This window comes from Eschrichtius robustus, chromosome 6 (assembly GCF_028021215.1).
Source record: "Eschrichtius robustus isolate mEscRob2 chromosome 6, mEscRob2.pri, whole genome shotgun sequence".
NCBI classification, from domain to species: Eukaryota; Metazoa; Chordata; class Mammalia; order Artiodactyla; family Eschrichtiidae; genus Eschrichtius; species Eschrichtius robustus.
In genome coordinates this window covers 9,951,545-9,977,511 of record NC_090829.1, presented here as the reverse complement: position 1 = coordinate 9,977,511, position 25,967 = coordinate 9,951,545, and the positions used below count along the sequence as shown (strand labels likewise).

The 25,967-nt window shown below is 38.0% G+C and overlaps 1 protein-coding gene across 1 annotated transcript in view; it reads right to left on the bottom strand.

The window, feature by feature from the left end:
• TBC1D5 (TBC1 domain family member 5) overlaps positions 1-25,967 on the bottom strand; it is a 535,061-nt gene that overhangs the window by 219,214 nt on the left and 289,880 nt on the right. The window contains exons 10-11 of the mRNA XM_068545866.1: positions 7,384-7,486; positions 347-435 (exon numbers count right to left, since the gene is read on the bottom strand). Of these exons, the coding sequence (XP_068401967.1) occupies positions 347-435; positions 7,384-7,486 (192 nt within the window). The remainder of the gene's footprint in view (positions 1-346; positions 436-7,383; positions 7,487-25,967) is intronic.

Genomic DNA, 25,967 nt, shown 5'->3' with positions numbered 1-25,967 from the left:
GTTCTCTTACAGCTTACTGCGAAAGAATGGGTCACTGGAGGATAGAACGTATGAGTATTAACAATCATCAGCACTTTGCCATTACAACAAAAATTTCCTCTTCTTGATCCATCAGTTACATGTCTTCCTTTGGTACAGCTCTAAGACTTGCAAAGATATTTAGAATTCCAAGTTTGCCCCATAGCTGAAATGGGATTACAGTTATTAAGTGGAATTAATAATGAGGCACGTGAAACACAACCCAATGTTTACAATTTACAAAATACCTTCAATATAAAAGGTGTTGAGGTTAAAAAAGGATTACAGCAGGGCTGACAAAATGGATGGAGCTCATATACAAACTTGCCTTGGCTGTGCAGACTCGCTGGCATGAAGAAAGGCTTGGTGGTCGCAGTGGAGGGTGAAGACCATTGGAGCCAACAGCTCGTGCATGCCCTGAAATAGAGAAAGGGACGGGGGGCGTGTCCAGACTCCACTGGTGGACAGAACGGGCTCAGCTAAGAGCCTCTGCAGCTGGTCCCCGTCCCAGGTATTTTCATATTATACAGAAGAGCATAAACATAAAAACCTACAAAGTGAGATTTTATTTAGTTTTACAACTTGACTCCAATTCTACCACAGCGGGTATTCTTCTTTAAAACATGGAGAGCAGCTCTCTTTTAAATGACACAACAAACAATAAATCGGCATGGCAGACAACCTTGCACCTGTCAGTTGCTTCAGGATGTGTACTCATAAATATGAATTTCACTTATGCAAATTATAATCATATGCTACAGTATAAAGATCTGCAGTAAGAAGGGCAACTAAGAACTGTAGACCTAAGGAAATTACATCCAATGTTTTCATTATATAATGGCTCAAAATTAGGATGTCTGTAGATTTAGGAAGAGCTGAAGTCAGCTAGCTGGAAATGTTGGATAATAAAAGAAACAACCTTTAGCAGGTATGAGAGAAAACAAAGTTTTTAAAGTACGATTTTCAACATGTTTAAGCCAAGATGGCCATTATTCTTTTTTCCTGTCTACTTCAACTACAAGGTTACTATGCAATTCATTTAGTGATTTCACCAATACAACTTTCTTTTTCCTTATATTGTGTTCACCTGTGGATTACATACATAGGCATAGAAACAAAAAGGTATATTAGTTACTAAGTTGCCTTTCAAAGGGTATTATAAAAATCCATTATTTATCCATTCTTGTGAGGAAATAAGATATTCCACATCAGTGACCCGCCTTGTTAGTTAGGAATTTTTTCCCTACTTAGGCATCAAAAACATATTTTAGCAAGTTAAAAATGGACTGCACTCTTTTCTGCCTCTTAAAGTGAGTCACTATTTTCCTTTTGCCTACGATGATCTTTTACAAAAAAAGAAGACAAAACCCCGCCTCTACAGGAAATAACAATAAAATACTGAAGCCGAGAGAAGAGAGAGTTTTTGCCAATGGGATTAGACAAAATCTCCTGTAATGGAAGGACAGCCACACGGACCTCTGCACAGTCTGGCAGCTCTGTGCTGTTCGTAGGACGCTAGTTGTTATCATAAAGTAATACAAAAGGAAACTCTGTCAGAGTTCATTTATAAGTTATCACTAGCCTTGAATGAGAAGGACTTAATTCCATTTTTACAAAATAATTTATGATCCATTGACAATTTACTTGTGATTTGGGACAAATTACCACACATCACTTCAATCTTTTTAGGTGACCGTCTCCTACTAAACAAATCTTGAAAAGACTATTCCTTAGAAGAACTTGGTACACACCCATAAAGAATGGAAGTAAGTGTTGCTAATGTGCTTTAAAATCATTATGAGGGGTTTATTCTTCTAGAATAATCTCAAATTATCCCAAAGACCAAGTGACATAATTTTAATCATGAAAGTAATAGTTACTTATTGTACAGAACTACAGAATATCTAAAACAAAAACAAAGGAAGGAGGGAAGGCAGGAAGGAAGGGAAAGAAGGCCAAAAGAGAAAAGAAAGAAAAATTAAAACTGCGATAGATATCTTTGCAATAATCTTTTTTGCTTATTTCTGATAATTTCCTTAGGATAAAGTCCCTAGAAGTAAAATTTCTGGGTAAATGAGTTAGTAAGACATTTGATATATATAATTAACCTGCCCTTTAGAAATAATTCCCTCACTTTAGGGCATAAAAATCACCACTTCACATACCCTCACCTTTATTTGTAGCGTTTTTTAAAAATCCTGTCAAATTTTACAGTCAAATAATTGTTTTAACTTATTTAAATGCTAGTGAGGTTGAACACAAACATTTCAGTGGTCATTTTTATTTAATGAATTGCCCATTTTCTCCTAATGAAGAGTCTCCCTTCTCCTGATGATTTGTAATAGTTCTTCAGCAATTCAGGAAATTAACCCTTAGTTATTTTTGTTATAAATACTTTCCCATATTTATAACTTGCCTTTTAATTTTGATTATGTCATAGTAAAGCTGTATACTTTAAAACAGTCAAATCAATAAATCATCTTTCATGATTTCTTATTTTGCTTTTATGCCAAAAAGACCTTCCTCATATTGAGATTAGATTAAATATACAGGTTTCTTTTTTACAGCTAATTCTTTACCCATCTGGTATTTAATTTTGCCCTGAAGAATAATATGTATTTTTCCTTCCCAAAGTGTTAAACTAATTTACTGAATAATCACCATTTATTGAATAATCCATCTTCTCCCAAGAGTTCTGAAATGTCATCTTTATCATAAGCTGAATATGTAGCTCTCATTTTTTCTGAGTTTTTATTGGTATTCCATTGGTTTATGTACTCTTAACAGCAACTTTAGTACTGTAATGACTTGAGCTGTAAAATACTCCATTTCCCCATGTTTTCTATTCTTTTTCTCAAAATTATCTTGCCTATTCTAACAACTTTTCATCCAAATGAAAATGTAATTTAGTTACATAAAATGCTAAACAAAATTTTTATTGCCATTGCATTAAAATTAACTTGAAGAAAACAGACTTCTTTAAGAACACCAGATCTTCCAATCCAAAAATATGTGGAACTGCATTGTTTTTATTAGGTTTCTGACTAGGCTTTGGTTGTTGGTGTTGGTGGTGGTGGCGGCAGTGATCTTCTGAATAGAACTCTTCCCTGCAGTATGTTTTCTAACTAATTAAGGCTGGTTTAATACGAAACGGTTCTTGCCTAAATGTATCTTCTTACCTTCCCTGAACATTCCCTTCCCTCTAGTTTCTGTGACACTCCTTTCTCCAGATTCTCCATTTGCTCATGCATCATTCACCTTCATTTATTCCAAAAATTATCTATTAACTACCTATGACGTGCTGGTAACACAAAAGTGAATGGAGTGGGCAAACTCCTGACCATTATGGAGCCTGCAGTCTAAACAGCAAGACACACAATAATAAAATGAGCACAGAAGTACTGTAGGTTATAAACTGGGACAAGTGATACATATATGTATATATATGTACATACATACATAGACAAACCCAGCTCCTACTACAGGCTCAGCACATACAAGGTACTCACTGCATAGTGACTGAATGAATGAAATAGCTTCCACTCAGTATAGTGAGGGGTAGATGTTTCATTTATCAACACAAGGGTAAAAGCTGAACTACGTATATAAGGTGAAAAATGGAAAAGAATCATCCCGAATTATATTTCAACATTTCCCATCAATAAGTAAGTGCTTTTTGTATAATGGAAATTAAGAGTCCCCTGAATACCATTAAGACAATCTTTTACACATTCAGTGTTGACTTCCAACCAAACTAGGGATATTTTTCTCGAATAGACTTATAAGAGATTACTGGTTTTACTCTCAATTCTAGACTAGTAAAAACCTGATTAATAATTACAAGTGGCAAGTGGCAAGCAAATAGACATCTTTAAAGGAAAAGAGAACTATCTGGAAAGAATGATCATAAATTCAATATGCTGTAAATCTGATAAAGCATAATGAAAAAGAATGTATTGTTGGTATACTTCTTGGTTCCCAAAATGTGTATTTTGCTTCCATCCACACCATCAGTGTTTCTGCTTGCTTACAGCCTTTTTCCCTGCTGGATCCTTAGTAGTCACTGCACTCCAAACTCATGCCAGTTGAAAAGAAAGGTAACAAAGTTTTCCTCATCAACAGCCTGTAGGCTCACAAAATTGAACCTGTTCTTTTATCTGCCTGTGTTCATTTAGCCCACCAAGCAGTCTTTATTAAAGCTGAGGCATCAGGCAGTCAAAGTTCATTAATACCATTTATATAATCTCTGCAGTTTCAATTAACTCAGCAAGACTTTCTACTACATGATAACAGTCTCATTAATTCAATAAAATCCCATAACTATTAACAATATGGTCGATGTTAAACGGGGTGTCACCTAGTACAAAATAATAGCTTTAACAGCTTGTGATGAAACGCAAGGTTTTTTCTTAAATTTGATCTGGCTCAAATAGTCAGTCCTTTTACAGCAAGGGATTATTCCTAGGTAAAGAATCTATAGAATTTTTAACATGTACAGGGAGTAATTTTTTTTTTAAATTAATTAATTATTTATTTATTTATTTATGGCTGTGTTGGGTCTTCGTTTCTGTGCGAGGGCTTTCTCTAGTTGTGGCAAGCGGGGGCCACTCTTCATCGCGGTGCGCGGGCCTCTCACTATCGCGGCCTCTCTTGTTGCGGAGCACAGGCTCCAGACGCGCAGGCTCAGTACTTGTGGCTCACGGGCCCGGTTGCTCCGCGGCATGTGGGATCTTCCCAGACCAGGGCTCGAACCCGTGTCCCCTGCATTGGCAGGCAGATTCTCAACCACTGCGCCACCAGGGAAGCCCCAGGGAGTAAATTTAAATCTTAGAAAGTGATACCCAGGAGTAAATTAATAATACTTTCCTATTCAGTAATTGATAGACTTTGTCTAAATTATCAAGAGCCTGATCTGTTCATAGTCTTCCTCACAAACACAGTGGGCTGCGTGCCTCACAAACGGTGGACGGTGCAGTTACGATGTTTTGGTTCCTTGTCCATGGAACTTGTTTCCATTATTATAAGATTTCCTGAATCTAGATTTTTCTTTCTCTAAAGAAAAAGGGGAAACAAATGCATAACTTGGGATAATTTTATTCCGACTTGATTCGTTATCATCAAATCTTTTACTGTGAGATATTTCCAAATATTTGAAAGAGAAGAGGACACACTGAGGAGACAGGCTTGATGACAAAAGCCAACACAATGAGAAGAGGAGAAGAGAAAAACAGAAGTAAACCTGGATCATTGGTGAAGAGCCTGAGGTACTGAACTAACAAATGCTGCGGAACCATTCTGCCCCCAGACTTCTTACAAAGTGTGTTAATAACATCCTTAGACTGTAAGTCAATCTGAATGGAATTTTCTGTTATTTGCTTCCAAAAAATCCTATACTGATTGAGATTTATTTTCTCCCAGTCTCCTTTTTGGTTTGTTTTTGGTCTTTGCACTTTATATCTGACCTGAATAGCCTGTCTTGCTTGCGAAGACCTTTCCTACCCTGAGATTATAAAAAAAATTCTCCTAAATGTTTTTTCCAGAATTTTTATGTAATTTTAGTTTTTATAATTATATTTTTACTCCATCTGGAATTTCTTCTCCCAATAATGGTATAATTTAATCTTTTTTAAATGGAAAGCCAAATACAGCAAGTCAATATCCTTTTCCCATTGAAAGAAAACGTCCTATCTTATATGAAGATCTCATTTACAACTGAACCTGTTCTTAGCTTGTTCCACTGATCTATTTCTCAGTTCCCACATTACTGTCACATTGGTTTGATCACAGAACACTTATAACAGTTTTCAGATCTCCCTGTGCCAGTCTCCCCTTCCCCTGAATTCTGTGGCAGCTCCAACATATTTAATACTGACTGTAGCAATGATCACCATCACAGCTACCAACATGAACTCATAATGAGCACTACATGTTTTTAACTCTACAAAGTCAATACTATTATTGCCCTCATCAACAAAACTAAGGATTAGAAGAGTTACATGTGTATATTGTCTAAGACAAGGTAGCTACTTAAAGTGTTGGAGCCGAGATTCAAATCAAGGAATCTGAGTCTAGAGCCAGTGCTCTTAACCACTAAGCTGTATTATCACCATTAAAATGACTATAAAGCTTCTTGGCATGAAATTTAAAATCACTGTGCCCGGTTTTTAAAAACCGTATCTCTCACTTAGACTACCACTGGAATGATAACACACTTATATATTAATTTGGGAAGAAGTAATACTTTTACTTAATGTCTTCCCACCTAAAAATACGTTATCACTTTTCTATTTATTCAACTCTTGCTCCAATAACATTTATAGTTTTCTTCATATAGCTTTTGTTTCTATATTATTACATTTCTTTTTAGACATTTTAAAGTTTTGGTTGCCATTTGAGTAGGATATATTTTTCCATTTCCCTTTCTAAAAGCTAAATATCACCATGTAATTAATATAAAGACATATTACTAGCATCGAAACTAAGATAAAATTAGTTCCCTTGGATATTCTATGTATACAATAACAAATACATTATTTAGGACAACTGTAATATGACTTGATTTATTATCTTTAAACGAATCAAGTTTATCTCAAATTAAATACACTGCTCTCACCATGCAGGTGTTTTCTGTTATATTACACTGAATTTGGGTTGTCATCAGTTGGATGTCATAACTTTGGATTGTTGGAGAATGTATTAATATAGTTTGAATTCTCACTTAATATGCATTTTGAGAAATACATAAAAATATCTAACTTTGCGTATTTTTATTGGAACCCCATAAGGTTAAGTGCAAACCTAGATACTTCTTTATGTATTAAATAAAAAATTTACATTTTGAAAAGAATAAACATAATCCAATAATCTTCTTTAATAACGAGATGAATTAAACATCAAGATCACAAGAGTATCATATAAATTTCAGAAAGTTTAAAGGAACTTTCTGCAGTTATATTACTGGTAGATTTTGAAGAGTAAAAGGACATTTGATTATTCTCTACATGACATGCCAGATATTTATAAATGCTGTACTTAAAAACAATATTTATATATACAACTCTGAAAAGTTTTATTACTAGATTGCCTTCAAAGATGCTGTTTATAAACAAACTCCCAAAAGTTGAAAGCAAAGATTGAATGCCTCATAGAAGACAATTTGGTGGAATGTCTTATAATAAGGAAGAAGCATATGTGCGTCAATGAGCTTACCTTTCTCACCATGCAGCTGACAAGCAGCTCTTTGATTGCTTTACTATTATGATGCAACTTTGGATACAATAAAGGCTACATTATTGCTCTATCATTTGTCAAGCTGTATAGAAAATTCTGAGTCAATGGATGCCACCTGTACGATATTTTCATTACCTGTTTATAAAGCAGCTGCTCGTTTTCTCTAGCATAACAGAAAAGAACATCTGTAAGAATTTTTCTCACATTTTCTTGTTGGAAAAACTGCATTTCAGGAAACCTGAAAAAAGAAAACACAGGATTGAAATCGACTAGCACAATTCCAAGAATTACCCTCAAATTCTCATCTCTGAGAGGTGCCATGGGCGGCTTTTGGTTTTAGTACAAGTCTGTATTTGCCAGGCAACTTATGCCATAGGTGGGACTCATGTGTTAAAGAAAAAAGGGCAAGAAAAAGGGAAACTACTGGATACCCTTCAACATCTACATATTTCAAATGTCTTCATATGTAAATGTCATCATATGCATGATGAATACAACAGTTTTTAAGCAAAACAAATTATAGCCTGTGCATTTGGTGTGGGGATTGCTCTGTTTTACCCCATTTGGTATACTGTGATTTTGTAAGTACCAACTTTGTGAAAAAAAATGATTATCCTATTTTTTTTTGACGCAAATATCGTGATTTAAGTTATTATACATGACCACACCATTAGTTTTATCTGATTAAAACACAGACTTCAAATGGACCGAGTTAGTCAGTATTGCTTAAATGATTTCTGGATCAAAAATTCTACCAGGTGCTTTGAGGTAATGTGAAATACAAAAGGGCAAGAGTATCCACCTGAAAGGAGCTTAAATAGTTGTTTATAATGCAAGAATTTACGACTGCAACAACCCAAGGAACAAATACAGAGCAGTGCAATACACAGTGAATATACAGTTGACCCTGTGGATCCCTGGGTTTCGTATCTGCAGCCTCAACCAACCGTGGATCAAAGATGTTTGGGGAAAAACAATTCCAGAAAGTTCCAAAAAGCAAAACTTGCATTTGCCAGCATGCCAGCCACCATTTACATGGCATTTACATTGTAGTAGGTATTATAAGAAATCTAGAGATGATTTAAAGTATATGAGAGGATATGCATAGATTATATGAGAATATGACTCCATTTTATACAAGAGAGTTGAGCATCCATGGATTTTGGTATCTGCGGGAGTCCTGGAACTAATCTCCTATGAATACCAGGAGACGAGCCTATAAGGGAAGCAGGAATGTCATCTAGAAACAAGCAGTCAAGTGGGTTCAATCACAAAAGGTTTGAACAAGAATTTATAGGAGAGGAGGAACATGGAACATGTGTGGGAAAAGTAACCAAATCAGAAGGAAAGCTATGAAGACACAGAAGGCAAAGAGTATTCCAAATGTAGAGCACTGTATGGTGTTAGTAATGCAAAAGGAAAGTATCAATACTTCCGTGAAGTACTGCCACTTGGCAGCAGGACAACAGGACAGAAGAAAAGGTGGGAGGTGTAGAAAAGAGCTTTGAATTCAGTATTTACAACTGAGGAAAAGCAACAGAGTGACTCTACATTTCTGAATAGGGAAGTACCAAAGAAGACAGTATTTGAGTAACTCTAAGTGGAATAAGCCTGCAGGAGGAGAGAGTGCAGGAAGGAGATAAGAGGACATTATACTGAGGTTGAGAAGAAAAGCCGGAGTTCAGATTCCTGTTGCGTAATTGCTGGCTGTGTGACCTTGAGTAAATGGCTGCTTAACGGCCTCATCTATAAGTAGGGATAACAATACTGATCTTGTGATCAAGATGAAATAACGTGAAAGCACCAAGAACAGCGCCTGGCAGCAGACGTTCAGGAAGAGAGGTGACTGCTAGTCTCTGAGTACTGGTACTTTAGGTGATGAAGATGTGAATGAGGTGGCTTTGGAACTAGAAAACACGAGAATATGTAATATGCAAGAGGCTGAAAAGGAGGAGCGCCTAGAGCACGGAGGCACAGGGCATCACGGAAACAGAAAAATGCTCCTTCGTTAGTCTCATAAAGGCAGCAATGGTTATTTTATTCATTTTCTGATGGTTTACTGCTTCCTATTTCTGGCGACCTCTGCTATTTTCTGCTTCCTTCTGATCCTCTTCGGGCACCCTGTGAGAGTTAGAACTTTCTCTCCAGTTCAGGCTGGGATCCTGGGTGGACTATGCTAATGGTTTGTGAAGCATCTCTTTCCTGGGCCTAATTTTTATAATAAATGACAGCCTGTTTCATCTTCATCTGTTCATTTGGCGTTTGCTTGAAATTCCCTTGGATGTACAGTTTGTCCCCAGACACAGGTATCTGACCTGTTCTCTACCAGCAAGGAAGCCTCTCTTTGGGGGGCCGGTAATCAACAGCCCATGGGCCTGAACAAGGTTATCTCAAGTCCATGCATAAATCTTAATGTAATGGCCCTCCAGACAGCCCACACTCAAGCTCAGGAGCCTGACTAGGCACAAGTGACCATGGCTCCTACAGAGGAGAGAAATTACCTGAAAGCAGATTCAGAGCAAGAATAATAACTATAAGTTCCAGAAAGGTGTCAAATGCACTGAAGCAGGAAAGAAACAGAAAAACTTGTTAAATGACTTATCTGGGACAAAAGAAAGCTGCTAAAACCTTTAGATAGTGAAATATCCCAAATTAAAGTAATCAGGATGAAAGATAGGTAAGTAGTTAATAAAATGCTGAAAAGAAATTTCTTGGGAAAACTTGGTCACTAAAGTAAAAACAGAGTAACCCTTCTGAGATGAAATTGTTTTCCCTCCTTCCTCATCAGATGACTTAAATCTAGCCCCGTCGTGAAGTAGGCTTCCTGTCCCAGAATCTGGACAGATCACACGGCTGAGTGATTTTGTGTGTCCCCTTCCATAACTATGCTTTGGAAATTGTCTGTGAACACTGGCACCACCAAATTCCCTACAGTCACTGCAATCTGAATGGACTATGGGAGAAAGTACTAAAACCTACAACATTCACTTTGTAACAAATATCCATGAACTATATAAAGTAAGAATTTAATACCTTACTACTAAAAATGTAAATTATATTACATATCAATTCACAGTTTCATTTAAATGCATACTAACCACTCGCAAGACTAAAAACTAGAGAGCTACAAGAATCAAATTGCAGGTAGATAATTTAAATTACCCACTTTTAGCAAATACCCAATCAACCGAAAACGCGTATTAGGCAGGCAGAGCATATCTATGTGATGGCACACCATCCACAATTCTAGTCTACAATGCTGAAGGGTCAGTTTAGGAAGTTTCAGGATATCCTCTTTTTTAGAAAAGTGTGAGGTGTTCTCCAAATTCTGATGAAGAATCCATAGCATCAAACAAGTACCATGGGAAAGATTTCAGAAGAGTTCCAAAAAAGAAACAAAAGCTTATGTTACTTTCAGAAGCTGGAAAAAGAGACGACATTCAGAGAAGTTATAAGCTGAAAGAGTCCAGTTCAGAAGGTAACAGGTAAGGAGAACGGAAGCAGAGAGATTAATACCTGCTCCAGTATATCTGGGTAGTTAGCAGGTTAGCAGTACTTCCCAACTGCTTTGCTAAACAATGTGTCAGAGATATGCATTGAAGTAAAATTCCATGAGTTTAGAGTTACACAGAAGAACCTAGGTCATAAGGTTGATGAATATACCTGAATAATAACATATTTCCTACAACAAATACTTGGTTTCGTATTAACAGGCTTCAAGTGAAAAGGCATTCCATCTATAGGAATCAGAAATAAAAGGGAGAAAAGTAGTGAGTAGGTTCTCTAGGAATAGTGATAAGCAGCTTTGATGATAGGTTTTAAGTTTCAAAATAGCTTCCCTGACATCTGGTGTTGATTCAGGGCAGGTAATTTGAACAGTAGTCTAACCCGAATATCACTGGAAAGGCAAATCTGGTTTTGAGACAATAACAAAAATCACAGAATACAGACCGAGGCTGGAGTCAACAACTGTGAAGATTTTGAAAAATCAATAGTGACTCTACAGTTTCATGCAAAAAAGGGAAATGGTAGTATATTCATTAAAGATGAGATAGAGAAAAAAAAATTTAGGATTGAAGCTAGAGACATCTATGATTCACTCAAGCCAAACTATCTGATAGGAAAGTAAAAGGAGAAAAGAATCACAATAAATGGGAACTGAAGATAAATTCTAAATTATTATTAGAAAATGAAAGTCAAGAGAAGTAATTCCTGCATTTGGCCAGAAATGAAAGTGGAGATGGTAAACAGGTGAGGATGAAACTCTGATAGAGATAAAAAGCAAAGACAAATTAATATTAAAGTATTCCATGATGTGATTTAGACTAATACCATCGAACATTTTTACCTGATAGAAAAAAAAGGTGATAATTCAGTTTTAACTTAATTGATCAATATTTAAAATGCAGGAGTTTCTCTCTCAAGATGTGTACAGGTATTAAATAGACAAATTTTACACAGTGCAAACTAACATCAAGAGATATAAAAGTCTGCTGTCTGCGTTTTGGTTTGTATCTTGAAATAACCCCACATTCGTAGGCAGTATAGTTTTCAACTTAAGTTTTAAAAAAATCTTTCATTATCTAAAATCTTTCATATATAATCTTTTCATTATAATCTTTCATTATAAATTCCAGCATTTATAAAGAGACAATAGTAGACTGAATTGCAGAGTAGCCATCGCCCAGCTTCACCATTAATCAGTTCTTTTTTTTTTTACATATCCTCCTCTCTCAATGTTGCATTTTGAAGCAAACCTGAGACATCACCACACCTATAATATTGCAGTGTGTATTTCCAAAAGATAAAGAGTCTCTAAAAACATAACCATAGCACCACTTTAACACTATAACTAATAAAAATAATCGATTGATTAAATCAAATATACAAAGTTCAAATTTCCCTAAAAATTTTTCAGTTTGTTTCAATCAAGATCCAAGAATTTACACTGCAATTTGCTGAAGTATCTCTTAAGAGTTTTCTACTCCATAGACTTGCCCCTCCCTCCCTCCTTCCCTCCCTCCCTCCCTTCCTTCCTCCCTCCCTTCCCTTCATCTCCTTCCTTCCTTCCTTCCTCTCTCCCTTTCCCTCTCTCTCTTACAATGTATTTGTTAAAGAAACCAGGCTCTTTACCCTGTAGAAACTTCCCACATTCTGAATTTTACTTATTGTTCCTCCATTTTGTTACGTAACACATTCCTATCCCCCCCGCTGTATTTCCTATAAACTGGTAGGTAGGTCTAGAGACTTCATCAGGTTCAGGTTCAACTTTCAACAAAAACCTTCATGGGTGGCACGGTGGCTTTAGTACATGTTCACGAATTCTTTGGCACTCCTCCCATACAAAGGCGGAGGAGCCTAACTTCCCTCCCTCTGCAGATGCGCTGTCCTCATTGACGAGCTTCTCACAAAGAGAAGACAGCACAAGTGACGCTGCGACACAGCTCCTGTCTGCCTCTCCGTCTGGACACATCGTGGAACCCAGACGTTGTGCTGCTAGGACGTCAAGCAGCTACAGGAGAGGCCGTGGGGAGGTGTCCCAGCCACAGCTCCAGAGGTCTCTGCTGAGAGCCAGCTTCAACAGCCAGGCAGGAAAGTGAACACATCTTCCAACGACGCCAGTCCTTAACCTTCAAGCTGGCCTGGCCATCACCATGTGGTACAGAGACAAACTGCCTGCTCAGCCCTACCCAAGTTGGAGGTTCATCAACAGAATTAATTCTGTTCTTTTAAGCTTTGGGGTGGTTTACAATGCAGCAATAGCTAACGGGTACAGATGGTACTGTGTACTTCCATCAGGAGGCATACATTTTTAGCTTCTCTCTCTGTGATGATCGATGATCATTGCCTAGATGTATTAATTCATTAGAGGTGGTAAGAGGGCAAGACTACAACTCTATCCTTTTTTCTTTCATTATTATCTAAAATACATATATATAAAGAAGAATTTACCCTTGCCAATTTTTAGTTATCCTGAAGTACAGATCACTATAATTTTGAAAAACATAGTTGGTTTCCATTATATTTACTCATGGATGCTTGTGGACATCTAAGCTCTATGAATGATAAATCGCACTAATTCTGTCACGAAAGTAGGTTGTGATAACCCGACTATTCTATTTGCCTTTTGTATATCTTCCCATGCAACTGCAGCATATGGGAACGAGTCAGGAGGTGAGGGATGGAGTACAGCTAAACAACAACGTCAGACCCAGTAACCAGGAACCCAGGTGCCTGATGGGAGCTAACTGGAAAGACACAGAAACTTCGCACAGGGCTGTGGTCGCTCATAACACAGACAGAGGATGAAGGGAAGCTAGGCAAATAACTGGGGTGTCTATGATGGAGAGGTCCTCAGACAACAAAGAGACAAAAAGAACATTTCCTAAGCAAGAAAAGGGTTAAGAAAAGAGTGAAATGACAAAGAGCTTTGTCACTGCATAATAGTACATAATTAGGTAATTAGAAGTATTAAAACAGACAAAGCACTGGGCCCAGCTGAATTACTGAAGATGCAAGTATTCAATAAGATGCCCCAAGGGAAAAAATAAAGCCCTCAGGGAAGGTTTATAGTCACGCTGGAGGACGGAGCAGCACAGGAGGGCTTGAAGGAACAACAACTGATGCTATGTCGGTACTTTAGAACCAGAACTTCACTACCAGCATCCATCTAAAACTTAAAATGAGCGGATGAAAACTCCCTAGAATACTATTAAACACCAAAATTACTATAATACCTTTCTCTGGTTTGTTGTTTTATTCAAGGAAAACTGAAAAAAAAAAAAAAATCAGGCAAAAACCATAGAGGAGCAATTTGATATAAAATGAAAGGACGCACACTACATATTTTTTATTCCTGTCCTCCCTACGTTGGTTGATGATTTCACCATCCCCCCTATTCAACCAAATCTGCTTTCTTCTCAGTCCAGGCACACGGCCGGACTGAACTTCCCAGCATCCTCTTCAGTGACCTGTGGCCACTGGGATGGGAGTGGCCATGACATGTGACCACAAAATTCACACTTCCCTCAGCCCCCATCAGGCCGCATCCACATTTCTGCTTCCGGCTGGACAGAATGGAAAAGGTCATCTGGGAAACTTGGGAAGCTACATACGGATTGTGGTGGTTTTAAAAATACATCTGCCAATTCTTTAACACACTGCCCTTCCTCCTTGGATTGTTTGCTTTAGGGGAAGAATCCTCTGGAGAAAAGACACTTAAGCAGTGCCATGGCGAGACCCACATGGAGAGGAACCCACAGGGACGGGTCCTCCAGCCCTCATTAGGCCCCCACACGACCGCAGCTCCAGCTGACGCCTGACTGCAAGCTCAGGAGAGACCCCTGAGCCAGGACCACAGCTGCTCCCAAACTCCTGATCTCCAGCAACTATGAAATACAATACATGATTACAGTTCCAAGTGATTACATTTTGGTTGATGTATTATACGGCAAATAGATGATGAACAGAGGTTTGGATACCTGAAACTGGGCTGTTTTTAAAAAAACAATAAAATATGTGGTAGAGGTGTCTATAGGACTGGACAGCAGCTGGAAGGACCTTGCAGAGACCTCAGTGAAAGACTAAAGGACCTGAAAGAGACGATTAGCCAGACAGCCCGTGAGGCTGCCAGTGAGGGCGTAAATCAAAGTGAGGAGAACATCCCAAGAAAAGTGGAGAGAAAAGATTCCTTATTATGTACTGACAACACAGCAGCCTCTAGTTGTTTGGAATACTGAAAACGTACCTGATACACTGGGTGATCTAGCCAAGGAGACTGCCCAGGCAGTGCTGAAGCTGCTGCCGGGTGCTGCTTGTTATTTACGGTAGAATGGAAAAGGAGGAAAGCGGAAGAACTGCTCAACACAGAGGTGCTGGGACTTGCTGGGCTTGAAAATACAACCTGTTCTCCTTCTCATCCTCTCTAGTCACAAATGAAGCCTTAAGACACTGCTTCTGGGCAAAGATCGAATGTAAGACACAGTCAGAAAATGAAACCAAGGGTGTGAATGTAAAATACTTTGTTAAGATCTCAGAAAGCTCTAAAGCACTGCATCAGAGAACCCTCCTGTCAGACAAGACACCCTGATGCCCTGGAAAGATCTAAAAACCATGCCCCACAGAGCCTTCAGCAGCCAGAGGTCAGGGACGCTGCTGCTTAACACCCCACTGCGTGGGACAGCCTCTCACAACAAAGAATTAATTGGTCCAAAAGGTCAATACTCCCAAGGCTGAGAAACTCTACATTAGAACATATGAACCCAGAGGGCAGAAACAGTACCTATGTATTGAACCTCTAGAACTTTCTGAATAAGATTTGAGACAACACTCATGCTTTCACGTCCTGTGTGCTCCACAGAGTGCTCTGCATACAGGAAGAATTTGATAAATGCTTCTAGAACTGAAAAAGCGTTAAATTCAGGCAAACCAGATTAACATAACATGTTACAGATCTGTGGAAAGACCTGGAGTCCCAGGTGTTATTTCCATTTCGGCCGTTAACAAGTTGTATTTTCTTAAGTCATTCTTTCTGAGCTTCAACTTTATGCGTTTGCAAAATAAAAGGACTTAAGTAGATGACTACCAATGACACAAATGCCTATCATGGATGCCGGGTACTGGGGAATATGAAAGATATAAAACAGAAAAACTAAGTACTTAAGAAAATCTAGGCGAGAAAGTAGACATTTTACAGACATTTTTAAAAGGAAGATATTACAATAAAATACGCAGGGTCTACAACAGAACAGAAGAGGCACTATTTTCCTTATCGGGATCCTCAACGTCCGGAATAGGAGCTGCTACATAGTAATTTCTCAAGTAGTATTTGTTGAATGAGTAAATGAACCTACAAACCTACAAATAAACAAACCAATGAAAAATGAGAATGAAATCATGAACTCAAGGACTGGAGGTGAAAAGGCAAAGCATAACAAAGGCCAGACCACAGTTCTGTTACCTTTGTTTTTTGCAACTAATGAATATATAAGCAACATATAGCTTTCACAGGCCATAAACTGGAGGTGAACAGAAAGAAAGCAGGAATCTGTTGTGATGACAAGGGTGTGATCCAGCCCAAGAGGATAGCAGAAAAATCTCCAAGAGCCTAACAGGGAAGGTGGGAATTTGAAATCGCCATACAGGTGAGAAGACAAACCAGAAGGGTTAGGATGACAGGAAATATCAAAGAATGATAGTGAGGACAGGGCAGCTGAGGCTGGACTTTCAGGGAGTGGTATCTGTCACCATCCAAATAGAGGTTTCCATCCAAGGTTCTTTCTAGTTCTCCAATGCCCTGAGTTAACATAACAAGCCCTCTACCCGACTGCCGCTCTGTCTCAAATTTAAAAAAAAAAAAAAAAATCTTGTTACTGATACCATAAAGGTGAAAAATTAAGAAAAAAAATAGGTAGATAGAAATATGCACTTTAAGTGCAAGGCTTTGTCACACTGAAAATACAGACTTTATTTTGCACTTTTTCAGCAATTAAGAAAAAATTTTAAAGCAATTGAAAGCATTTACCCTTGAAGTACTTATTAAGCGGTGTCAATTCCAAATGTGTGAAAGTTCCGATAATACTGTTACCCTACTGAACAGGCTAGGGCAGCTAGGAATGTTTCAGGATGAGGCATTACTTTGCCACCCCCCCAGACTTTACTTTTTAACCTTCTCATAATCAATATGTGAACCCACAACTACAAATAGTGCTAAAAATTTTTGGTTTAATTTACAACAAGGAGGACCTCAAAAGTAAAACTCCTTCTGGTCAGCTGCTCAGAGGGATGTAACTCTGCTGCCACTACATGGGCCGCTGCTCCCGAATTCCACAGACAGGGAGCGCCAGGACGCCAATCAAAGCACCACGACTGCAGCAAATACACCTATATTTTCACTCAAAGACTACCAAATTTTTTTAAAGTTTAAAAATATCCCATAAATTGGAACAAATGTGTGGTAAGAATCTGCATGCTTAAATGGAACAGAAATGAGAAAAATACACATCAAAAACATGAGCAGTACAGGAAAACACACATTTCTAAATATATATATGCAACCACGAGAATCCAATATTTTGTTTTTACCTTAAGTGTTGTCAAATGAGGAAGGACTACAGGCCATCTGACGCAAGAATTGTTTCTTGTGTTCCTGAAAATTTGTTTCTCCCCCTCTTTAATATTTAGGAAACACACACACAGGTTGCCGACAACTCATAGAGAGCGGCTTGTGTTGTAGTTTTCACTTTCGCGGCTGTGAACAAGTGCATATGCGAAGGCTGGTCGTGAACGCACAAGCATGTACTGTGCCTGCATCAGATAAAATCACAACACAACACCAAGTACAGCCACTCATTCGTGTGTGCCTGCAGTCCACCTCGAGGAGACTGAAAATATAAATACAAGCTGCTATTTTGGTGTGATCACACGAATGTGGCAGCTTGTGTGGGTTTTTTTCTCTGTAACATTTTAACACTGGGCAGATTGTCTGCATTAACACACACCAAAATCAATTCTGCTCCGAAATTGCTTGTAAAAATCTTCTTTCCCTGAGGAATTTGGTTTTTATTTAAGTAAAAAAAAAAAAGAGGCTTGGAGGAAACTGTGTAAAAGATAAAAGATACCAACATTTAGGGTATCTTAACTTTGTAAAGTGTGACAATCAACGTTGGACGAGGGAACAGGCAGTACTTCTCGCAAAAACGAGAACTGTGCAGAAGATGGACTTTAAATAAGAAAAAGAAAACAAACAAACAAAAAAAAACAAACCAACAACTCTGTAAAATCACTTTTGTATATTATTAATATAGAAAACATTTTCAAACTAGTCTAATTTCAAGCTGCTCACTACAATATAACATAATAACTAAATTTGATCAAAAACTCAGATAAGACTTGTACACTTTAAAAATTCATGCAGGTTTCTTAAGGGCAGAGAAAGGAAACAAAAGCAAATATTGCGCAGAGGTCATATCTAAAAGTTCACTATGAATAAAAAATAAAATGCAGACATTCCTATCATATACTGCACAATAATATAACAACAATGAATTATTTACACAGCACTGTCCAGTAGAACTTCCTATGATGATAGGAATGTCTGATCTCTGTGCTGGCCTCGAAAGTAGCCATTAGCACTTGAGATGTGGCTTCTGAAGACATATTTTATCTTATTTAATGCAAATTAATTTCAACTTAAATGGCCACATGTGCCTGGTAGCTACCAAATTGGACAGCACACGTCTGTGGGTTTTCTTTTCTTTTTTTTTTTTTTAATTTTTGAATTTTATTTTATACAGCAGGTTCTTATTACTCATCAGTTTTATACACATCAGTGTATACAGGTCAATCCCAATCGCCCAATTCATCACACCACCACCACCACCACCCCCCCACCACTTTCCCCCCTTGGTGTCCATACGTTTATTCTCTACATCTGTGTCTCAATTTCTGCCCTGCAAACCGGTTCATCTGTATCATTTTTCTAGGTTCCACATATATGTGTTAATATACGATATTTGTTTTCCTCTTTCTGACTTACTTCACTCTGTATGACAGTCTCTAGATACATCCACGTCTCAACAAATGACCCAATTTTGTTCCTTTTTATGGCTGAGTAATATTCCATTGTATATATGTACCATATCTGCTTTATCCATTCGTCTGTCGATGGGCATTTAGGTTGCTTCCATGACCTGGCTATTGTAAATAGTGCTGCAATGAACATTAGGGTGCATGTGTCTTTTTGAATTATGCTTTTCTCTGGGTATATGCCCAGTAGTGGGATTGCTGGATCCCCTGGTAATTCAATTTTTAGTTTTTTAAGGAACCTCCATACTATTCTCCATAGTGGCTATATCAATTTACATTCCCAGCAACAGTGCAAGAGGGTTCCCTTTTCTCCACACCCTCTCCAGCATTTGTTGTTTGTACATTTTCTGATGATGCCCATTCTAACTGGTGTGAGGTGATACCTCATTGTAGTTTTGATATGCATTTCTCTAATAATTAGTGATGTTGAGCAGCTTTTCATGTGCTTCGTGGCCATCTGTATATCTTCTTTGGAGAAATGTCTATTTAGGTCTTCTGCCCATTTTTGGATTGGGTTGTTTGTTTCTTTAATATTGAGCTGCATGAGCTGTTTATATATTTTAGAGATTAATCCTTTGTCCGTTGATTCATTTGCAAATATTTTCTCCCATTCTGAGGGTTGTCTTTTTGTCTTCTTTATGGTTTCCTTTGCTGTGCAAAAGCTTTTAAGTTTCATTAGGTCCCATTTGTTTATTTTTGTTTTTATTTCCATTACTCTAGGAGGTGGATCAAAAAAGATCTTGCTGTGATTTATGTCAAAGAGTGTTCTTCCTATGTTTTCCTCTAACAGTTTTATAGTGTCCGGTCTTACATTTCGGTCTCTAATCCATTTTGAGTCTATTTTTGTGTATGGTGTTAGGGAGTGTTCTAATTTCATTCTTTTACATGTAGCTGTCCAGTTTTCCCAGCACCACTTATTGAAGAGACTGTCTTTTCTCCATTGTATATCTTTGCCTCCTTTGTCATAGATTAGTTGACCATAGGTGTGTGGGTTTATCTCTGGGCTTTCTATCTTGTTCCATTGATCTATGTTTCTGTTTTTGTGCCAGTACCATATTGTCTTGATTACTGTAGCTCTGTAGTATAGTCTGAAGTCAGGGAGTCTGATTCCTCCAGCTCTGTTTTTTTCCCTCAAGACTGCTTTGGCTATTCGGGGTCTTCTGTGTCTCCATACAAATTTTAAGATTTTTTGTTCTCGTTCTGTAAAAAATGCCATTGGTAATTTGACAGGGATTGCACTGAATCTGTAGATTGCTTTGGGTAGTTAGTCATTTTCACAATATTGATTCTTCCAATCCAAGAACATGGTATATCTCTCCATCTGTTGGTATCATCTTTAATTTCTTTCATCAGTGTCTTATAGTTTTCTGCATACAGGTCTTTTGTCTCCCTAGGTAGGTATATTCCTAGGTATTTTATTCTTTTTTTTTCAATGGTAAATGGGAGTGTTTCCTTAATTTCTCTTTCAGATTTTTCATCATTAGCATATAGGAATGCAAGAGATTTCTGTGCATTAATTTTGTATCCTGCAACTTTACCAAATTCATTGATTAGCTCTAGTAGTTTTCTGGTGGCATCTTTAGGATTCTCTATATATAGTATCATGTCATCTGCAAAGAGTGACAGTGTTACTTCTTCTTTTCCAATTTGTATTCCTTTTATTTCTTTTTCTTCTCTGATTGCCGTGGCTAGGACTTCCAGAACTATGTTGAATAATAGTGATGAAAGTGGGCATCCTTGTCTCGTTCCTGATCTTAGAGGAAATGCTTTCAGTTTTTCACCATTGAGAACGATGTTTGCTGTGGCTTTGTCGTATATGGCCTTTATTATGTTGAGGTAGGTTCCCTCTATGCCCACTTTCTGGAGAGATTTTACCATAAATGGGCGTTGAATTTTGTCAAAAGCTTTTTCTGCATCTACTGATACGATCACATGGTTTTTATTCTTCAGTGTGTTAATATGGTGTACCACATTGATTGATTTGCGTATATTGCAGAATCCTTGCATCCCTGGGATAAATCCCACTTGATAATGGTGTATGATCCTTTTAATGTGTTGCTGGATTCTGTTTGCTAGTATTCTGTTGAGGATTTTTGCATCTATATTCATCAGTGATATTGGTCTGTAATTTTCTTTTTTTGTAGTATCTTTGTCTGGTTTTGGCATCAGGATGATGGTGGCCTCATAGACTGAGTTTGGGAGTGTTCCTTCCTCTGCAATTTTTTGTAAGAGTTTGAGAAGGATGGGTGTTAGCTCTTCTCTAAATGTTTGACAGAATTCACCTGGGAAGCCATCTGGTCCTGGACTTTTGTTTGTTGGAAGATTTTTAATCACAGTTTCAACTTCATTACTTGTGATTGGTTTGTTCATATTTTCTATTTCTTCCTGGTTCAGTCTTGGAAGGTATACCTTTCAAAGAATTTGTCCATTTCTTCCAGGTTGTCCATGTTATTGGCATAGAGTTGCTTGCAGTAGTCTCTTACGACACTTTGTATTTCTGTGGTGTCTGTTGTGACTTCTCCTTTTTCATTTCTAATTTTATTGATTTGAGTCCTCTCCCTCTTTTTCTTGATGCATCTGGCTAATGGTTTATCAATTTTGTTTATCTTCTCAAAGAACCAGCTTTTAGTTTTATTGATCTTTGCTATCGTTTTCTTTGTTTCTATTTCATTTACTTCTTCTCTGATCTTTATGATTTCTTTCCTTCTGCTAACTGTGGGTTTTGTTTGTTCTTCTTTCCCTAGTTCTTTTAGGTGTAAGGTTAGATTGTTTGAGATTTTTCTTGTTTCTTGAGGTAGGCTTGTGTAGCTATAAACTTCCTTCTTAGAACTGCTTTTGCTGCATCCCACAGGCTTTGGATCATTGTGCTTTCATTGTCATTTGTCTCTAGGTATTTTTTGATTTCCTCTTTGATTTCTTCAGTGATCTCTTGGTTATTTAGTAATGTATCGTTTAGCCTCCATGTGTTTGTGTTTTTTACGTTTTTTTCCCTGTAATTCATTTCTAATCTCAGAGCATTGTGGTCAGAAAAGATGCTTGATATGATTTCAATTTTCTTAAATTTACTGAGGCTTGATTTGTGACCCAGATGTGATTTATCCTGGAGAATGTTCCGTGCGCACTTGAGAGGAAAGTGTAATCTGCTGTTTTGGGGTGGAATACCCTATAAATATCAATTAAATCTATCTGTTCTATTGTGTCATTTAAAGCTTCTGTTTCCTTATTTATTTTCATTTTGGATGATCTGTCCATTGGTGTAAGCGAGGTGTTAAAGTCCCCCACTATTACTGTGTTACTGTCGATTTCCTCTTTTATAGCTGTTAGCAGTTGCCTTATGTATTGAGGTGCTCCTATGTTGGGTGCATATATATTTATAATTGTTATATCTTCTTCTTGGATTGATCCCTTGATCATTATGTAGTGTCCTTCCTTGTCTCTTGTAACATTCTTTATTTTAAAGTCTATTTTATCTGATATGAGTATTGCTATTCCAGCTTTCTTTTGATTTCCATTTGCATGGCATATCTTTTTCCATCCCCTCACTTTCAGTCTGTATGTGTCCCTAGGTCTGAAGTGGGTCTCTTGTAGACAGCATATATATGGGTCTTGTTTTTGTATCCATTCAGCGAGCCTGTGTCTTTTGGTTGGTTAAACGTCCTTAAATTCATGTTTAAGGTAATTATCGACACATATGTTCCTATGACCATTTTCTTAATTGTTTTGGCTTTGTTTTTGTAGGTCCTTTTCTTCTCTTGTGTTTCCCACTTAGAGAAGTTCCTTTAGCATTTGTTGTAGAGCTGGTTTGGTGGTGCTGAATTCTCTTAGCTTTTGCTTGTCTGTAAAGCTTTTGATTTCTCCATCAAATCTGAATGAGATCCTTGCAGGGTAGAGTAATCTCGGTTGTAGGTTCTTCCCTTTCATCACTTTAAGTATATCATGCCACTCCCTTCTGGCTTGTAGAGTTTCTGCTGAGAAATCAGCTGTTAACCTTATGGGAGTTCCCTTGTATGTTACTTGTCGTTTTTCCCTTGCTGCTTTCAATAATTTTTCTTTGTCTTTAATTTTTGCCAGTTTGATTACTATGTGTCTCGGCATGTTTCTCCTTGGGTTTACCCTGTATGGGACTCTGTGTTTCCTGGACTTGGGTGGCTATTTCCTTCCCCATGTTAGGGAAGTTTTCGACTATAATCTCTTCAAATATTTTCTCAGGTCCTTTCTCTCTCTCTTCTCCTTCTGGCACCCCTATAATGCGAATGTTGTTGCGTTTAATGTTGTCCCAGAGGTCTCTTAGGCTGTCTTCATTTATTTTCACTCTTTTTTCTTTATTCTGTTCTGCAGCAGTGAATTCCACCATTCTGTCTTCCAGGTCACTTATCCGTTCTTCTGCCTCAGTTATTCTGCTATTCATTCCTTCTAGTGTAGTTTTCATTCTCGATCTTTGCCTCCATTCTTTTTCCGAGGTCCTGAATCATCTTCACTATCATTATTCTGAATTCTTTTTCTGGAAGGTTGCCTATCTCCACTTCATTTAGTTGTTTTTCTGGGGTTTCATCTTGTTCCTTCATCTGGTACATAGCCCTCTGCCTTTTCATCTTGTCTATCTTTCTGTGAATGTGGTTTTTGTTCCACAGGCTGTAGGACTGTAGTTCTTCTTGCCTCTGCTGTCTGCCCTCTGGTGGATGAGACTGTCTATGAGTTTTGTGCAAGTTTCCTGATGGGAGGCACTGGTGGTGGGTAGAGCTGACTGTTGCTCTGGTGGGCAGAGCTCAGTAAAACTTTAAACCACTTGACTGCTGATAGGTGGGGCTGGCTTCCCTCCCTGTTGGTTGTTTGGCCTGAGGCAACCCAACACTGGAGCCTACCTGGGCTCTTTGGTGGGGTAATGACAGACTCTGGGAGGGCTCACGCCAAGGAGTACTTCCCAGAACTTCTGCTGCCAGTGTCCTTGTCCCCACGGTGAGCCACAGCCACCCCCCGCCTCTGCAGGAGACCCTCCAACACTAGCAGGTAGGTCTGGTTCAGTCTCCCCTGGGGTCACTGCTCCTTCCCCTGGGTCCCGATGCGCACACTACTTTGTGTGTGCCCTCCAAGAGTGGAGTCTCTGTTTCCCCCAGTCCTGTCGAAGTTCTGCAATCAAATCCCACTAGCCTTCAAAGTCTGATTCTCTAGGAATTCCTCCTCCCGTTGCCGGACCCCCAGGTTGGGAAGCCTGATGTGGGTTCAGAACCTTCACTCCAGTGGGTGGACTTCTGTGGTATAAGTGTTCTCCAGTTTGTGAGTCGCCCAACTAGCAGTTATGGGATTTGATTTTACTGTGATTGCACCCTTCCTATCGTCTCACTGTGGCTTCTCCTTTGTCTTTGGATGTGGGTTATCTTTTTTGGTGAGTTCCAGTGTCTTCCTGTCGATGATTGTCCAGCAGCTAGTTGTGATTCTGGGGTTCTCGCAAGAGAGAGTGAGAGCATATCCTTCTACTCCGCCATCTTGTTTCCTTCTTTTTTTTTTTTTTAACAGAAAAAAAAAAAAAAAACGGTGTGGAAAAATGCTCAACATTAGGAATTTTTACATCTGTTGTTTTAAAGAGAAAATGTTAGCAATTATTAATGAATCCACAAAATATCAAATGACAAGATAAAAAAATTTGAGGAAAGAAAGTTTGCTGAAATAGATTACATCTAAAGCTTGGCCCATATGGGAAATATAAATGAAAGGGAGCATCAGATGAGAAGGCTGGATCATTAAAGATCTAACCATGTCATGGAGATTCAAGTGGGACAGAGCAGAATGAACTATGAGTGAGCTGCCTGAACTGCCAACCCCAAGAACCCTACAATAAACAGAAACATGAAAGACCAGAAACTGAAGACAACGACCTGGAAACCCGACAGGCAGTCAGATCGACTGTTAAACATAGGCACCATTACAATAATAAAAGTAAGTTAAAGAATTTTAATCATGTAATTCAGGAGAGAGGGAGAACGCATTTGAAGAAAAGACGGGCCATAGTTTATAAATATGTTTGGCAATAGCTTATAAATATGTTAATTTGCAAATGATGTTATAGACACTATAAATATACTTTTAGAATAGACCTTGATAGACCAAATAACAGACTTCTTTGGTATCTAATATGGAAATGATCTTTTATCCTGAACTCAATATTTCCCATCATTTTAAATAATACTGAATTTCATTTAATGTTACAGCCTTTGAAGCACGGCAAAATTGGTTCAGAATGGACGATTCAAGTTCTGAATTAGAAATGCTGTAAATTGGAAGCTACTTGATTTACCTTTTGATTTTCAGCTGTTTTTTTTCATTCAGTAATAAAAATGAGAACAGTAACAACCTCATTAGGTTGAGATAAGGAACAATTAATTGAAATGAATACAAAACCCTTTGAGGCAAAAAAGAGTTAGTAGAAGAAAAGAATATTAAAATTAGTTGAAAGAGGAGATGACATTTAATACAGTGACATATTCAGATCGAATACCTTCAATAATGATGGCAACAACACAGCTCACGAGACGCAATTATCTTGTTTAAACTCAGACTAGAAGGCTGACAATAGTATTTTTTTAAGTGTGTTTATGTTTCTGAAGATTGAAAATGTTAGAGACTGTTATTACTAAAATTGAACAATACCGATCATCAGTGATAAGATTCACCATCAAAGAGCGTTTATTAATAAGCATAACCCTGACTCTGCACAGTGTGACAGAAGTAAGATTTGGTCCATGCCCTCCAGGGGTTACCATTAGGTCTGAAAGATGAGACCTGGGCTGACACCAGAGCTCCTGTGCATACTCTTTCCATCACAGTACTGCTATTTTGCACTGTAACTTTTTTTAGGTCTGCTTTCTCTATTAGACTTTGAGCTTCTTAAGGGCCCATGCCATATTTGTCTTGGCATCTGCAGTGCCAAAGAGATTAATATAAATGTATCGAACACATTGGCAGACTGAATACATTGGCAGGTCTAAATAAATATAAGACGAAACAAACTTAAGTAACATTATCACTGAGTTATTAAGAAAATGCCACAGGCACACAGAATCGGCACAAATTATTTCCAGTTGTGAAGACTGGAACATGCTTCATGAACAGGGTGGTGATGAACTCAGGCCTTGAAG